Source organism: Perca fluviatilis, chromosome 4 (genome assembly GCF_010015445.1).
Source record: "Perca fluviatilis chromosome 4, GENO_Pfluv_1.0, whole genome shotgun sequence".
Classification (NCBI taxonomy): Eukaryota; Metazoa; Chordata; class Actinopteri; order Perciformes; family Percidae; genus Perca; species Perca fluviatilis.
Window position 1 is genome coordinate 5,601,692 of NC_053115.1, and position 17,896 is coordinate 5,619,587.

Sequence of the window (17,896 nt, forward strand, 5' to 3'; positions counted from 1 at the left end):
CTCCGCACATTTTTCTAGTAACCAAGGAGGACAAGGAGGATTAAAAAAACATGATGGACTCTTCAGAAAATGTAATTATCTTCATTCGAGTTTCTGCTAGCTAAAGTCACCGGACGACACAATCTTCTGAATATAGCCATACTAAGAAACAAAGAGAGATTTGTGTGGAGCTGATAGTCTTAATTAACGGACGTTCATTAATATAAAAAGTTACGCACTAAAGCTTTAAATTTAACTAATGAATGAGTCACTTTGAGTTGGTTAATCCATTTATCAGTTTTCTGTTGCTTATCCAGGTCCATGTTGCATAATTTCATGAATTATATCATTAGAAATTATTATATTATAGTTATATACTGCTGGGAAGCACTTAAAAAAGTGACAATAATTAATAACTGTAGGTCCTATTGTCCCTACGTGAAACAGGTATTTAATTGCGTTCTATGTGCTATTAACAAGGTCTTATATTCAACTTGATGAACGATGTCACACTTCACATCTCCCAAAGCATGATGGAAAAATTAAAAACATATTCATCCCAAATTGAAATGATCAGTAAAGCAGTAAGAATGAAAGAAATACCAAGGGAATTGGCTTTTCGTTTTGTTTTACACTACCAGACATGTTCAACAGTGCTTAGTCATGCGATGTCCTATCAACACAGTTCTCCCTGAAACACTGGTATTGTCCTCTATTCATTCACTTATCTGCTGAATTTGAAGCCCTGTGCAAATGCAGAAAAGAAAGATTAATTTCACATTGTGTTAATACATTTTGTGTAAATACAGTATATATTCTTTTTTTAAGATTATTTTTTGGGCATGTCCGCCTTTAATGATAGGAAGGTAATGAAAGGGGGAGAGACAGAGGGAAGACATGCAGGAAATCATCCCAGGTTGGACTCGAATCCTGGACCTTCTGCATCAAGGCATGTCTGTATATGTGCGCCCGCTCTACCGACTGAGCTATCCTGGCCACAATACATTTTTTTTAACTATCCCAGAACATGAATTGTACCACTGGCATGCCAGATTGTGGCATTTCTAAATAGCCTAATTCATTCTGAAAATAGCATTGTCTGACATGTCTATGACACACACAGTAATGCCATAAGCCTGTAAACAAAGGGAGTGAACACCAGGCAAAAACAATAAAGGGTTCAAAGGGTTAATAACAACCAACACTCTTTTCTGCCTTAATCAAAAGGTAAAACCTGACCCTTAAAATAGATTTAGAGTCAAAACATTGACATACTATGTAAAATGTAGCAATAATATATGACTAAAAATTCAGTGTTGGGGCCTATTATGATTCAAAGCTGGTTCAGAAACTTTAGATGTATCTGAATATTGCTTTGAAATGTACAGTGCGACAGCAATATTCAATTGTAAGAAAGCATTAGGTCAGATTCAGCTATAAAGAAGATCTGGTTGACCTACCCTACAGTGTCTTTCCCCAGGACACTTTAGCAAGACTGCTGCTCTCTGAAACAGATGCTTGTATGTGCAGAATGATCTAATTACTCATTTCCCCACCTTAGTTACCCGTGGGTGAAGGTGGATTATCTGCAGTGGCAGTGTATATGGCAGGCTCATATCTCCGCTCACCTTGAACTGTCATTTTTTCAAACACAAACCCCCCACATTACACACCTCTCCACAAGCAATAAGGTACCAAATTACCTTAAATAATGACATTCCACCTAGTCTGTATTTTCCATCAGTCTGTCTGAAAACCACCAGCTTTCTCCTGTGCCCAGAAATATAAAATATTCATATCTCCATCATTTCAATATTTAAGTCAATCAAATGGATTGCGCCAGATAAAACTAACAGCAATTAAAGGGAGATTTATTTAGAGTGATGACTGACAGTTGGTGAAACATGAGGCCGAATGTCGGCCGCTCTTCCTCTTCTTTGCCTATTTTACTTTCTTTTCTTTTTCTTTTTCACGACCGTGTGTCCTTTAGGCTTCTCCCTTAACTTGAAAGAAAACTGCTGGCAAAGCTTATAAAGGGTTTTGAAAAAGATATCCACTTTTAAGAAGAAGTGACACCGACCCTTTCACCGTGGCTGCCAACATAAGAATTACAAACTGCCATCCAGTAGATTGTTGTGGATGAAATGGCTGAAAAAGCTGAAGTGGCAGATCTATTTTTATTGATATGTAATGAAAAGTAGCTTTACACGTTTGGTTCCACTATTGTTTGGGCTACTTGGATACAGACCGCACTATATCACCCTGGAAAAAGGTTGTGATCATGTTGCATTGCCACTGAATTTCTTCACATATCAGAAATCAAAGCCAGGCATTTCAACTGTGTGTGCTTCTTCTCCTGTGAGATATCTCCATTGGGAGGAAATCTTGGTCAATTTTGCCAATTGACCCCAAAAAGAATGGGCTCAATCAATTATTCAGTATAATGATGAATGATGATATGGGTTATCGGTATCAGATGTATTTCAGTATCTGCATTGAGGGTGAAAAGTCTGATTCACTTCCTCATGGTTATAAATCAAGGATATACACAACATGGTGGGTTAAATAAGTAACCTACTGTACGTGATAATTCTTCTGGTCTTACTGTTCATAGAGATTATTGGCGATTACTTTCATTATTACGTGCATTTCTAGATACACTTTCTACATATGTAGCAATACTTTTGGCCACTTGGGGCAGCACAACAAGCTGTAATCACAAAATCGATACGTTACAGGTTTTCAGGTCTTATACCCTGGGGAGAAGATGATGGTGGAAAGCCATCCTACTCTGCCACCTACACTGGGAAATGGTTACTGTATTACTGCATTTCACAATAAAAGACAAAGAAATAAGACCGCACTCGAATCACATTTTATTTGCAGAATAAAGTTCAAAAAGCTTTAGAACCGGCCCAATGACATTTGGACGTAAAAAGTTTGGAGGCAAAAGTGTTTTTGTCCACCCTACAGCAGGAGTGGACTAAACCATGTGCGTCTTTCAAATGGGGACAGGCACACATTTTGTTTTAGATCCAATAAATCAGTGCATGCTCTGACAGCCTTTCTCCAAGTGAGGAATTGACTTAAGAGGACGCTGGCGCTGGTTATTCGTCGCTTCTCCGTATGCTATTCTCTTGTGTTTGTTCATATTCGCTGTACCCCCTACCTCTGGACAGTCTCTCAGCTGGTTCCCCAAGCCGCCTGGGCTCCTCGACCGGACTATCGCCTCGTCGGTTAGCCGCTAGCTGGCTGCCCCCGTTCACCAAACGCGTGGCGGCTAATCCTAGCTGCTACAGCGGCTAACCCGATTGCTGACCTCCTTCTCACAGGCAACCTCCACCAGATGCGAGCCGCGACCGAGACTAGACATTCATCTCCTCCTGTCATGCTGTGGATTATTTTGGCACTCACATCATTCATCAACCTCTGTACTCCTACCCCCCGGCTAATCGCTATCACAGAGCTCTCAGTCCCTCCGCTCGGCATCATGTTAAAATATTCAACTCTGCAACTGGTCGAACTCAACTACTCCATTCCATCCTGCATCCCAGTCATCAAACAGCTCGGACTTCTACGTCGACCCCATTACATCCACAGAAGCTCTCGCCGCAAGTTTGTTTTCTTCCACCACGGACAATCCATTCCATCCATCTGGTCACCTGCACGCTCTGTCGCACCTGTCTCACGTCATCAGAACGCTTCACCCACTGGATCACATAGGGCTGAATGCACCGTCAGGCTGAACAGAAAACACGGACTGGACTACAGTGCTTTCCCCACTTCACATACACTTAATCATACTCTCCAATCATTTGCAAATCGGCTCACTGTCCCCCCTCAACTGTAATACCCCCACACCCCACCGACCACCCGCACTGCTAACTGGGACAATCTCAGATCTCTCCAGCCTGCCCCCATCCCACCACCCTCTCACCATGCCAACTTTGCCCTCCTCAACACCCGATCGCTCAACAATAAAGCCCGCCCTCCATGAACTAATCCTCGACAACACTCTGGACTCCCTTCTGCTCACTGAAACCTGGCAACAACCCAACGACTTCTCCCTCAACCAAGCATCCCCCCCTGGCTACAACTACATCTGCAAACCCCGCCCCTCCCGCCGTGGAGGTGGCCTCACCTCCATTTTCAATCAGAACTTCCGGATCACAGAACTCAGCCTCCCCTCAGTATCATCGTTTGAATATCTCGCCTTCAAAGCTCTTTCCTCCATGACAGTCATCCTCATTTACCTGCCACCTAAACCAAATCCCTCCTACCTCTCTGATTTTACTGAACTCCTCACACTAGCCTCATCTCTCTCTCCACATCTGCTGCTACTCGGTGACTTAAACATCCACATGGACTCCCCCACCTGCAAGCTCTCATCAGAATTCACCATTTTACTGGATAACTTCTCTCTCACCCAACATGTCACATTCCCCACCCATGACAAAGGACACATCCTCGACCTGGTCTGCTCCACTAACCAACCGGTGCTCGACCTTTATCCATGCCTCTTTCCCCTCTCTGATCACAAACTGATACGTTTCACCATCCCTTCTCCAACCCCAGGCCTGACATCTGACAAAGAAATCATCCCTCACAGTCCATCATGAAGCCTATAAACTCCACCTCACTGCCTACAAAGATTCCCTCATTGCTGCCAAATCTGCCTACCTCTCCACCATCCTCACCGTCCCCTGCCAAAACCCCAGAACCCTCTTCTCCACAATGAACAACTTCATCAAGCCTCGGACCAACAGCCTCCCTACCTCTACTCCGGATCGCTGCAACTCATTCCTCCACTTTTTCACTGACAAAACCAATCTCATTTACAAATCTCTACGGTCTCTACGGTCACAGGATTTTGTAAAAACAAGAAAATTGTAGCGCAGATGTAAATAGTAAGAATCCCATAGTATTAGCCCATGTCTTTGTACTGTACAAAGCATGGGACTGAATGCCATTGCAGGAGACTTTCACCCTTGTATGGTGTTCAGGTCTGTGGAACCCGTTTTCAATGTTTGCAAAATAATTATGCTATTTATTATTTATTCTAACTCAAACTCATTGGCCGTGCTTCATTTTCTGTGAAGAACATAAAAATAACTTATTTTCAATGACTGCACACGGTACACCCCCCTCTACGCATAACTATTACATATGAGGTGTTCGGGTCTACTAGACCCGAGTGTATTTAAATGTAGGTGCTATGAAACTATGTTGTCTTTCTGCACCTGCTATTCCCATACATAGTTACAGAATTGTTACATTGCAAGCACTTTCACCTGTTCTGATTAAGTTCTAAGAAATAAGCACCAATAATGATCAAAAATCTGTAACCCAGTATCTACTCCAGCACCTACCATGGCCCCTCCTCTCCCCATCCCTCCTGACCTCCCGACCCCTCCTCCACACTGCCTCCTCTCCCAGTTTGACCCGGTCACTCCTCCTGAAATCTCCAAACTCATCAGCTCTTCCAAACCCACTACCTGCTCCCTTGACCCCCTCCCTACTCCACTCCTGAAGTCCTGCCTCCCAGTCCTATGCCCCTACCTCACTAACCTCTTCAACTCCTCACTGTCCCTTGGAACTGTCCCCTCTGCTTTCAAAACTGCCGCTGTCACCCCAATCCTTAAAAAACCTGGTCTGGATCCCTCCTCCCTCAACAACTACCGCCCAATATCCAACCTCCCCTTTCTGTCTAAAACTCTGGAACGCATAGTCGCCTCACAACTACAAACCCATCTTCATGCCAATAACCAATTTGAACCTCTCCAATCTGGTTTTCGCCCCCTCCACAACACAGAATCCGCTCTCCTCAAAGTCCTCAACGACCTCCTCACCTCTGCTGACACCGGTTCCCTCAACATCCTCATCCTCCTCGACCTGAGTGCAGCCTTCGATACCGTGAACCATAACATCCTGCTCACCAGACTCAAAGACCTCGGTATCGAAGGTACTGCACTCAGCTGGCTCCACTCCTACCTATCCAACAGATCCCACTTCATCTCTCTCCATAACCACACCTCTGTCACAGCCACGGTCACTCAAGGTGTTCCCCAAGGCTCCGTACTCGGCCCCCTCCTCTTCATCATCTACATCCTCCCTCTTGGTCAGATACTCCGCCACTTCAACCTGGACTTCCACTGCTATGCCGAAGACACCCAGCTCTACCTCAGCATCATATCCCCCCACAATCCTCCCCTCTCCCACATCAACTCCTGTCTGTCAGCTATTAAAACCTGGATGCAACACAACTTCCTCAAACTCAACAGCAACAAAACAGAATTCCTCCTCATAGGCTCCAAATCCACACTCAGCAAAATCAATAACCCCACTCTCACCATCGACGGCACCATTGTCTCCCCATCTCCCCAGACCTGCAACCTTGGCGTTATCTTTGATTCTACCCTCTCCCTTGAGCCTCACATCCGTCAAGTCATTAAAACTTCTTTCTTTAATCTCCGCAACATCGCCACAATCAGACCCTCTCTCACATCCCCCGCTGCTGAAAGACTCATTCACGCCTTCATCTCCTCCCGACTGGACTACTGCAACTCACTTCTCCTCGGCATCAGCTCTACCAACATCAACCGACTCCAACTGGTCCAGAACTCAGCCGCCCGACTCATCACCCGCTCCAAATCCTGGCACCACATCACTCCAGTCCTAAAACAACTCCACTGGCTTCCCATCTCCCACCGGATCACCTACAAAATCCTGGTCCTCACCTACAAAGCCCTCCACCATCTGGCCCCCTCATACCTCACTGACCTCCTCTCCCGTACCAACCCTCACGGTCCCTCAGATCCACCTCAGCTGGTCTCCTCTGTATCCAAAAGTCCAACCTCCTCAGTTTTGGGGACAGAGCATTTTCCAAACAAAGAACACTTAATAATAGTTTTACGGTCACAGGATTTTGTAAAAACAAGAAAATTGTAGTGCAGATGTAAATAGTAAGAATCCCATAGTATTAGCCCATGTCTTTGTACTGTACAAAGCATGGGACTGAATGCCATTGCAGGAGACTTTCACCCTTGTATGGTGTTCAGGTCTGTGGAACCCGTTTTCAATGTTTGCAAAATAATTATACTATTTATTATTTATTCTAACTCAAACTCATTGGCCGTGCTTCATTTTCTGTGAAGAACATAAAAATAACTTATTTTCAATGACTGCACACGGTACACCCCCCTCTACGCATAACTTACATTACATATGAGGTGTTCGGGTCTACTGGACCCGAGTGTATTGAAATGTAGGTGCTATGAAACTATGTTGTCTTTCTGCACCTGCTATTCCCACACATAGTTACAGAATTGTTACATTGCAAGCACTTTCACCTGTTCTGATTAAGTTCTAAGAAATAAGCACAAAAATCTGGTTTCTATTTTTGTTTACCTTTTTTATAATTGAATTTCCTTGTTTTCTCACAAAGAACGAAATGTATCATATGATCATAAATGTGATCTTGCAGGTTTAAATTGCAAATATAAACCATAAATGATGTATATATAATTGGTAATTGAGCTAAAGTAAACATCTATTAAGTATTTTTACATAAATTGTTATGGCTGTATTGATTTAAAAGCCTAATAATGTGGTGGGTCCACCAGACCCGGGAACATTGGCTGTGTAACAAAAATATGAACACCACACAAGGGTTAAAAGGATATGTGGGTGTGTGTGTGGGGGGGGGAGGGGGTATAATTACTTCATGAAATCAATTCTGTTTCATTTAGGTGACACCCCTATTTGAAAAGTGCCCTGTGTGGTCTCATATCTTTCTATGCTGTACTTTTAAGTGCAGCAGTGCTTCACGGTGTCTCACACTATAAAGGCTCAGGCTGAAGAATACAGCATGTGGGCTTTTTTCAAATATAATAAAGATGACTCTTGATGTTTTTATTTGATTTATAAAAACCTCTTGTGGGTCAGTTTCACTAATGCACATCACTTTTTTTGTATCCTTCCCCCTTCTTCCATTGATCCGCAGAAGAAAATTCATTACATGCCATAATGCAAAATCCCTGCATCAATTCACCATCAAAATACTATAGGACGTTTATTACAGTGAGAGGATGCATTAGGCAGTTTACAGTAGTTAGGATAGTATAAATGTGTCTACTCTTTTTTTTTTTTTAACCATATGATTCCAAAAAAATATTCCTGCGAATTCCCTCTTGATCTCTGCTCTTTAAAACAACATATATCCCGAGATCAAACGTGCACTCACTTAAGCAAAGGAACGGCAGGTGCCCATAGGCTGGTGGCGCATTACTGTGCTGCGATGGGTGTTTTCACGCGTCACCAGTGGGCGCTTCTTCCTGCGTACAAAGAGAGCAGAGCCCGGGGATGCGCACAATGTGAGTCTCCGCTCAGAGGCACCGCTTGTGGAGTGTAAAACGACGAGGTCGAGGAGCATCCCGGCGCAGTATCATCCTCAACAAGACAAAAACTCACTTATTGTGGAATTTACCGAGGTAGGGGCGACTGTTCAGTCCCGTCCTCGAGCACCGAGAGACGCACTTAATAGACGGAGCAGAAATTAAGAGCAGAGCGCAAACACTGCTGGAGCAGAGAGCAGCAATCTCTTCTTTGGCTTCTGAGAGAGACAAGAGTTTCTGTGAGAAATGTAAGCCGCTCATCAGAGCCACAGATAACACATCTAAGGGACGCTGGAATTACAATCAAAGCAGTTTAATGAAGAGGAAAACAATGCATCCTATATCAAGTAAGTAGCCTATATCCGACCAGAAATAATCAGTGGCATGTTTGCACGTTTTTTTTTTCCTGCCTTTGCATTTAAATGTGTAAAGAACGGTGTGCTGCTAAGTTTGCTACCTTTTGCTTTGCAGAAGAAAAAAAAAAACAGTAGCGAATCCAAGTTAATTTGAATCAGAGCAAAATAAAATAACCTCAAAAAAGCCATATCCCTGTGGCGAGATGTCTTCATCTAATATCGGAGATAAGGGCAGAGAGACGGAGTGTGCATGATCGTGGTCACGCATGCATGATGCCGATGATTGCGTTTCTAGACGAGTCTCAAACGGTTTGGATGGTCCAACTGGGATTTCTACTGTAAAGGCTCATTTCCCTCATCTAGGACCGAGTCCATATGGTGCTGCTCTGCTCAGTCACACAGAGAAACAGCATCAGGACTGCCCCCCTGGTGGAAAGCTCTCTCCCCAACTTGTTTAAGGCAATCATTTTAGTATCTGCAGAGAAAAAGAGTTTAAACTCGTGGATTCTTTTTTTTAATTGTGATTTTATGTCATTTAACACCATAACATTCTAATATTTGTATAGAATCTTTCTAAAAAAAAAATCTCACAGGATTATGATAGTTGCAGTTTAGGAATATAAGGCCTATTAAATTCTTTATTGCACCAGCTCAGCTTCAATATCATTTTTGTGGGAAAGCAAATATTTGGCCACCAGTGGTCTGCACTCAAGTGTTCTTTTTTTTATTTTTCACCCAAACTGCAAAAAGGACAATAAAGTTGATCTTATCTTATCTTAACAGTGAGAGAAAAATACTCAGCCTTCTCCATCTTCAAAGTCTGCTACTATTCAGCAGGGATTGTAATCGTTCTCCCCTCTACTCATGTTTATTTATAGATCCTTTGCACATATTTTGAGCAGTGGCCAAACGAGAGGTGAAATATGTCTTTGAAGCCATGCAAGTGAATTATTCTATGCATGAGTTTGTAGCAGCATTTGCTTTGCAGAAACCCTCTTTTGATTGAACCAGTGGCAATGATATTGTACAGCCAGTTTCTTTTCCGGGAAAGGCTGAGGAATTGATTGAATGGCAAAAAAAAATTTGTGAAAGTGTAAAGAGGCTGCCTTGAGTGTCTCCTGCTCCTCATCCTTGACCTCCAGTCATGTGTGGCTGTATCTAGGATGAGGATCTCGGGATGTGCCTGGCTGATGATGGGGTTGAGAAATGGATCGCTGCTCCCCTCTCTTTTAAGTGCACTTACTCTCCTGCCCTGCGTTAGGCAGCAGCTGAGGGATGCAGCCGTGTTTAACGTAGGAGAGAGTCACTGGGGGCGTCCTGCCTTCTTCCAGGGATTCAGTGATTTTTCGCATGAAAATACACAGCTGTATAACATCTGCAGAGTGTCCTGCCCAGATGTTTCTAACGGGTAAACAGATATTTAATATGTTATACGTGAGTGTCAAATTACAGTGTTATGTATTTTGTGTGAAAACTCTCATGTTGATCATGACGTGCTATAATGTCCCTGCTCTACTTTTGAGTAACATTTCACAAGCAGACATATTTATTCACATGACATGGAGCTCCCTCATCTGTTTATTGCTACATGTACATGCTTTTCCCCAGCATTCATAAGTGACATAGTCACAGTTCTTACACAGACCAGTCTTATCCATGCATGCGTCAGTTAAATGTGTGAAGTGGCTACTCTTTTTTTTTTTCTTTTTTAGCCTGCAAGGCTGCTTGAAATGAAATGTAAGGAATCATCTCAGGAGATAATATTCATTCAAGCAATACTTTCATGAATGTTAATGTAACAGCTGTTGAGATCGGGTTGTGGGGGGGCGATTACATGAGATGCCTTTCTATTTGAAACCTTAATACATAATTTGCCATGGGAAGCATTACTCACTCCTCTACGATAATGCAGAGTTATGACGCAATCAATACCGAACAATTACTCCTACTTTGCTTCTTCTTCTCATTTTACAAGCCATGAAATACAGACATTAAGCTCTGCCTTTATTTGTTAATCACTTCACTTATTTTATTTTCTATCCTCCTTGGCTCATGTGAAATAGAGTTGTGCAGGTCGTCAGTTAGTCAGAGTAAATTAGGAGGCCGTTGATTGTGAATTCATTGGCGAAAAAACACAGAGCAGCTGTGCATTCAGATTGAGTCCGTCCCTGGTGGCGGATCCTTGTCTCCCAGGTTCTCTTGCTGAGTGATTTAATGCAGATGGCAGCAGATAGTCATAAAGACAATAACTTAGTGCAATGAGTGCATCATATACTGTAGTGAATGCATACCCATTGTGCCACTGGTGTTCAATTTGGACACAGTGAGTTTTTTTTTTGCTTGTACTGTATATCTCCATCTCCCAGCTCTGTGTACCCCTTGTGATGTGACTACAGGCCTTGAGCGTGCACACCCCTATGATAGAAACTCTCCTTTCCTCCCTCCCTTATTGGATTCTTGTGCAATTATGCAGTCTTCGGGGATGGGGGTGGATGCCTTTAACCACCTTTCATATCAATTATGTGCCAAACAACAGCCCTGCTAACCAAGAAGTCATCTAATTTATTCTGGAATGCATTTAGCCAATGATTTCTATTAGGTTTAACTTCTGTGGAGGTGAAAGTGTGATGTCTCATTACATTTGGAAGAGCAATCTTTTGCTCATCATTTCAGTTGAGAAAGACAAAGAAAGAAAATGTCACCTTCATCTCCGCAAAAGGACAGAAAGACTTGTTTTCCGTTCAGTTAATTTTTTCTTTTTCCTTTGGATTTTCTAAAGCTTCAGCATAAGCAGCTGCTTAATGTTTAACACTGGTGCAGCTCTTTGAAGGTCAGAATTGATACAATTCTTTCTTCAATTTTTAGCTGCTCTGAAATGGCTTTTGGAGCATCATGAGAAACTTAAGCTCTCCATAGAGAGCCACTGAAAAGCCGCCTGCTGGAAATGAAATTCTTCAAGGCAGGGTGACACACCCTTCATACACAATGGCTCGAAAAACTGGCATGTATTGGGCCTTTTAATAAACCCATATTTCAGACACAAATCAACTAAGAAGAAAAACGTTCAAAAATGAAAATGTCACTGCAGGTTTTACAGACTGCAGAATGAAGCTGTGCTCAGGGGCAAACATCCATCATATCAGCAGAGACACTGTGCCATGGACTGCGTAACACACAACTTGCAAAGAACGACTTTTCGAAGAGATTTTCCTCTCAGGATCTTGAGGCTCTTAGGACTGATGGGTTGGGATGACGAGTTTGAATCCTCCAGAAAGCGGATGGCGGTTAATACTGGACTCAAACTGAAAAATGCAGCACACAATTTTTTTTTTCTCTACAGTAGAATCTCAAACCGTGTAATCCAATGCGATGGGTTTGTAGAGTGGCAAAACGCCTCCTACATTTTGAAAGACATCAGGAAATCCACTCTGAATCTCTCACTGTGTCTGAAATTACTCCAGATGAGGACTGGCACTGGAATTACTGGCACCAGGACAGTCAAGTTAAGCCAACATTAGCCAGTAAATTGTGTTCAGGCAAATGGGATGATCCCCCTTCTATTGTGTCTGCTCAGCACCACGGTATTTGCATGTTTCATACTCCTCCACAGGATTACGTAGCCATGGTTTTCATGTCAAACTCCAGCCACAATCCTACAGTTACAAGTTGGTGAAACAAGTGAGTGGTTAGTATGTTTGAAGAATTCCAAAGATAGCCCTGGGTTAATCCACATAACAGGGTCGTGTTGTAAGGATGAGGGGTTGGCTTGAATTCCTAATCCTGAGAGCCGTATCAGTTTCCACTTACTGTGATGTAGGTCAGGGTTTGAGCAAAGCCCCTCCTGTCCCACTGATACTGCAATTACAGTCTTAGAGCTCTTCGCTCCACCTCCTCATAAGAAAAGTTTGAGGTCATTGATCACTGGTTAGATGGGATATCTGATGCAGCAGTTTATGGATGATCAGCCTTTGAGTGAATCTTCTATCACACTATAACTGTGTGTGTATATATATATATATATATAATTTATTTACTAATTTATTTGCAGCATTGCCAGCAATGGCCTAATACAACCAGGGATATTAAAGGGGTGCTCCAGCTATTACGTATTATGTTTCCACAATGTTTCGGAACCCAGAAGATTCAGATTAAAAAGGAATGGTCAAAATCTGTGTGTCAGAGGCCGAGATATCCTCACTTTTATCATACTCATTGGGTCAAGCTCTAAAACCACTGGATCCTACATTTCCCATAATGAAACCATAAGCATATTTTCTACTTCACATGAGCAGCATGTAACGCAGGCTTTTTTGTTTTAAGCAGTGTTGGGGAAGTTACTGTCCTAATGAATTACTTACTACTCATTGGAAAAGTAATTACATCACTTTACCAATCACTCAACAGCAAAAGTATTTAGTTACTTTACTTGTTACATTACTTTTATTCACTCAGCACAGCTCCTTTAAAGTGCTCATATTACGCCTTTGGCTTTTCCCCTTTCCTTTATTGTGTTACATATCTTTTTTGTGCACGTTGTAGGTTTACAAAGTGAAAAAGCCCAAAGTCCCCCCCAAAGGGACTTACCATCTCCAACAGAAAACACTGTTCACAAACTGCTCCAAACAGCTCTATTGTAGTCCAGCCTTTACTTCCGTGATGAATGGGCGTCACTTTGTAACACATCTTATAATGCTCGCCTAGCTGCTAACGTGGTATGCCTGGCTAGTAGTCCTTACCTAGGTACTGTCAGGGCATGTCCTCATACTCTGATTCTGACTGACTAGTAGTCCTTACCTAGGTACTGTCAGGGCACACCCTCATACTCTGCTTCTGACTGGCTAGTAGTCCTTACCTAGGTACTGCGCATGTGCGACTCCCAACAGAGATGGAACAGAAGTGTGATGCCTCACTCGGTAGCTAAAACAGAGAGCTGAAAAGAGGAGCTGCAGCCAAAAATATAGTGTTTTTTTTAATTTTTTTATTAAAACCACATAAACCTCTTCTGGTACAACCTCTAAATACAATTATGAACCTCTAAATGAGAGTAATATGAGCACTTTTAACAACTCCAAAGCCACCACATGCACAGATAAATGAAGCTGTTTAGTCCTATTGGGACAAAAGCAATGACAAATTAATTAGAGCTGACACATTATTTGTTTTAACTTATTTGACAACAATCAAAGTAGGTTAATAGCACCTGTTTTAGAATTGATGTTCCATTTATTTGCCGTACCTCTTCTGCTTTACCTGGGTGACTAAGTCGAGATTGCACTTTACAGAATCAAAAGCTTTATCCACGATTTTTCCATCTGTGGTGTTGAACTCAAAATTCTCCTAGTTAAACAGCAAACAAGCCCACCCCCACACTGTTAAAGTAACAGCTTTACTGAGATTAGTAAGCAATGAATTAGTGAATTTTAAAATTTAGCCCCTTACACTACTTTTTAAATTATAAAAGTAATCACACTGTTGTAATGCATTAATCAGGTAAGCAGTACTGCCCGACACTGGATTCTCCTGATGCAAACACTGCTTATGAGTCAGAGTCATTGTCTCAGACAGGAGACATGCAACTGTTTTCACAGGCTTAGAAGTTAACTAAGCTTGATATGTTAAATCGTTGCGCCCCTTTAAAGGGATAAATACCTTGGTAGAAAAAGGCATAGGTTGACAATTACAGTTATATCTTTTTACGACAGTCAAAGCTAATAGCTGACAATGAACTATACCATTTGTGATGTTTTAGTATGTAGCCTTCCTGTATTTTCTGTTGATCTAAGGGAATGATGTGTGTGTATAAAAAATGAAAACAGTCAGCTTGCTTACATTCAGTCGGCTACCAAACAAACCGTTTGTATTTGTAAGTATGAAGTGGCATTGCTGGTACACATTCTGCCAGCTCCTATTGATAGTCAAATTGGAAGAGAGAAGTATCTTTTGAGGTCAATCATTTCCTTCCTCACTTATGATGAAAACATACCCATTTAGCAGCTGTTTCTTCTGTGCCACCTGAAAATTGCACCGCCTGTTTGTATTCTCAGGTTTCTCTTCCCCTCCTCCACAATCCCTTATTTTACTTCCTCAGGATTCACTTTCTCTTCACTTACATAATCTCCCAAATAATAAGAACCAATTATGTAGCTTAGCAGGGCTATAATCATGTTTTTTGCTGATGAATGCTTGTCGTATTTGGATCAAAATGTCATATTTTAATCACATCCATAATTACTTCTCCCTTCAGATTAAAATTATTGCATTCAAGGGAGAGCATTCCATTCATACGCAATTGGATGAGAGTCTTAATAGCCCTCAGCAACTAAAGATGATGTTACCATGGAAACAAATTGTTCTGCTATCAATCACTGGATGCCTTGCAGGTAAGATATTTTAAATTTAAGTCTCACCGCACTTGTTTATGCCACGACAAATTCTCTCATACATTTGTGTTTATTAATGCATATTCATTACAGGATAATGTTACTGCTGTGCTTTTTTTGTGTTACTCTACAATCTCACACACTAATTGCACGTCTGTAAGGTTAGAGGTTATTAATAGCATTTCACTCTTAGAAAGCAGCGTTTGTATGAAAAGTGGAGTTTCATCCATTAGTGAGATAGAGACAGAATCGGAACAGTAAATAAATAACCTCAGAAACAAAATCTCTTCTTTTCCACCAAAAAGGTTACACCGATTAAGTTGCAGTCATTACATACAGCGTTCTAGCATGATGTCCTTCACCGCTCCCTAGAGCGGTGTCCTGCTGCACATTTACATTACACTGTCAGGCACGACTGGGAGTCCAATCCCATTCCTGTTTATGGTCTGTCCAGATCATTATCAGGGTCCATGCAATGAATCCAGCCCCGCATTTTAGCACAATCTACTTGTCACCATACCTTATTCTGCCCTTGTGTGGCCACCTGGGATTTGAGCAGGAGAAGCACACTTCAGACTCTCTACCAGAATGTCAACCCTTGTTCAAATGACATTGTAAATCCCAATGAATGTTATTCAAATTGGCTCATTGGTAATTCATGCCCAGTACTCTAGGGACCCAGATCCAAGCAGTCTCACCTTCCTAGCGGCCGAGTGTTTTTAACAAGGCCTTGGTTGCTGCCTATAGGTGCTAGTTCTTATTCAGTGTTGTGATGGAAACCCTTCAAAATCACTACAGATGATAATAATCATTGTGACATCTGAAGGGATATCTTGCCTGGCTTTACATTCGGGATCCTCACAAAATACACTGACACCTTAGATGATAGCCTGTTATTCAAATTCACTTAAGGGAGAGCTTGTTAAACCAAACTGTGAGGTGAATGAATTTGATGTTATGCTAGTTGTTTGATCATTTATGAATTGATTGTTCTACAACAAAGGTTTTTGAAATTTGACAGTTTCAGATGTATCCCAAATGTAACTTTTTTTTGCTCTACTTTGGTTCAAAGCTAATTCCAACTTCTCCATATTTCTGAACAACCATCACTGAGTCGTTGTCATGTCTTGTTTCTCAAGTGCAGTATGTGTTCATTCCTTGACACATTATTACAGGTTTAAACCACATGTAGAAATGCTAGCCACACGCTGCAATATGTTAGCAGTAGGATATTAATTAGGCCTACTCTGGCCGTCTGTTGACTCTGCTTTCATTTAGTACCAGATTGTGTTCCACAGCCTTTCCTTTTAAGCTGCTGGCAGATGAGTGCATCCTTATGGCCTCAATTAACCGGTGCATGTGAAGTATATGACATAGATGTTCTGAAAATAACTCATTTTGCTTTATTCATCAACCCTGTCACTTACAGGGAATCATTAATATATGAAAACTGTCTTTCTACATCAGTAGTCATCTATTGTAGACTATAGTGCTCAACTTTAGTCCTCAACTATTACAGTATTATCCATCATTATCATATTGTTTATGGCAAGTAATTGACACTGAAAATCTCAGTTTAGTTGTGTTATTCAGTATATGTGAGCTCTGCACCTGCATTTAACTCTCTCAAACCACTTAGCCAGCTAAATATTTACGCAGTAATTAACACATTATACATGACAAATTTGCATTATTTTTTATGTATTTGCATTTTAACATGGGAGTTTTTAAGCAGAGAAATTAATTATATTGGAGAGTACTGTAGCAACAATATGATGATTTATCATGATGATACATCAACACAGTAAGGCCTGGCACTACAGGCCTCGCCTGCAAATTTGAGTAAATACACATGAGTGCCGTGGTCAGTGTTTTCTCTTCACTATTCCAGTGTCAGGCTTAACTGAAACAAAAACAGATACCTAATAAGTCAGCGTTAGCAGTTAATGCCTAACAAGGATAAGTGGGACTTGCTCTTCTTGATGCAATACAAGCAAATGGTGTACACATCTTGGTGAATGTCCTAATGCATTTCTTTGCTTTTTTCCATGGAAAGACAGTATATTGAAAAAAGTAATATACATTGAGGGTCAGGAAGTTGCTGTATTTCAGCAAGATTAACTATTTGTCCACACAGTCTCTCTTTTGCTGTATTTTTCCAGTGTTTTTTTCTTGAGGTCAAAGAGACACTTTTTCTGTCTTGTACTACTATAGACTTTCTCCCCTTTCCCCAGCCTGTACAGAGGATGTCATATTTCAAGGGCCAAGATGGAGGACGGAGCCAAGTGACCTCATTTTACCGATCAACTCCCCAGACCAGCAGGCTACCATCACGTGCGAGGCAGAAGGGAGCCCTCCTCCGCAGTACAGGTAAATTACCACATCAAAGCTACATACACCACAAGCCTCGGCTCAACCGTCTACCTGCTTTGGCTCCATATCCACATCACTTGGTGAAAATCCATTGCTGCTTAATTGCTTGTGAATCCTTATTGCATCCACGGAAATCAAAGAGGGTACAGATAGCGCTGATTGCTATTGATCTATTAAAGAACGTTTTCAGGCACATAAATGCTGGAGAGAGATTACGCACCATCCAAAAAAAAGAAGAAGGAGAGAGGCTTCAAAGAGCAACTGCTTAATTGAGCATCCATTTCTAATTGAAAAAGCGTATCTGTCTCAGCCTAGGCTATGATGTAGAGTTAGAGTCAGGGAGCCGCCACTATGGTTGATGAATATGCCAACACCTCAGATATTAGTGGGGTTAACTTTATTAATGATAAGATTT

The 17,896-nt window shown here is 41.7% G+C and overlaps 1 protein-coding gene across 2 annotated transcripts in view; it reads left to right on the top strand.

Moving 5' to 3' along the window:
• The first annotated feature begins 8,318 nt into the window (after positions 1–8,318).
• cntn3b (contactin 3b) overlaps positions 8,319–17,896 on the top strand; it is a 55,044-nt gene continuing 45,466 nt past the window's right edge. Inside the window, exons 1-3 of one of the 2 annotated variants that reach the window (XM_039798207.1) lie at positions 8,319–8,719; positions 14,973–15,108; positions 17,343–17,478. In XM_039798207.1, the coding sequence (XP_039654141.1) occupies positions 15,054–15,108; positions 17,343–17,478 (191 nt within the window). In that variant the 5' untranslated portion in view covers positions 8,319–8,719; positions 14,973–15,053. Of the gene's footprint in view, positions 8,720–14,972; positions 15,109–17,322; positions 17,479–17,896 lie in introns of those variants that run through there. The other variant, XM_039798206.1, reaches the window with a different exon arrangement.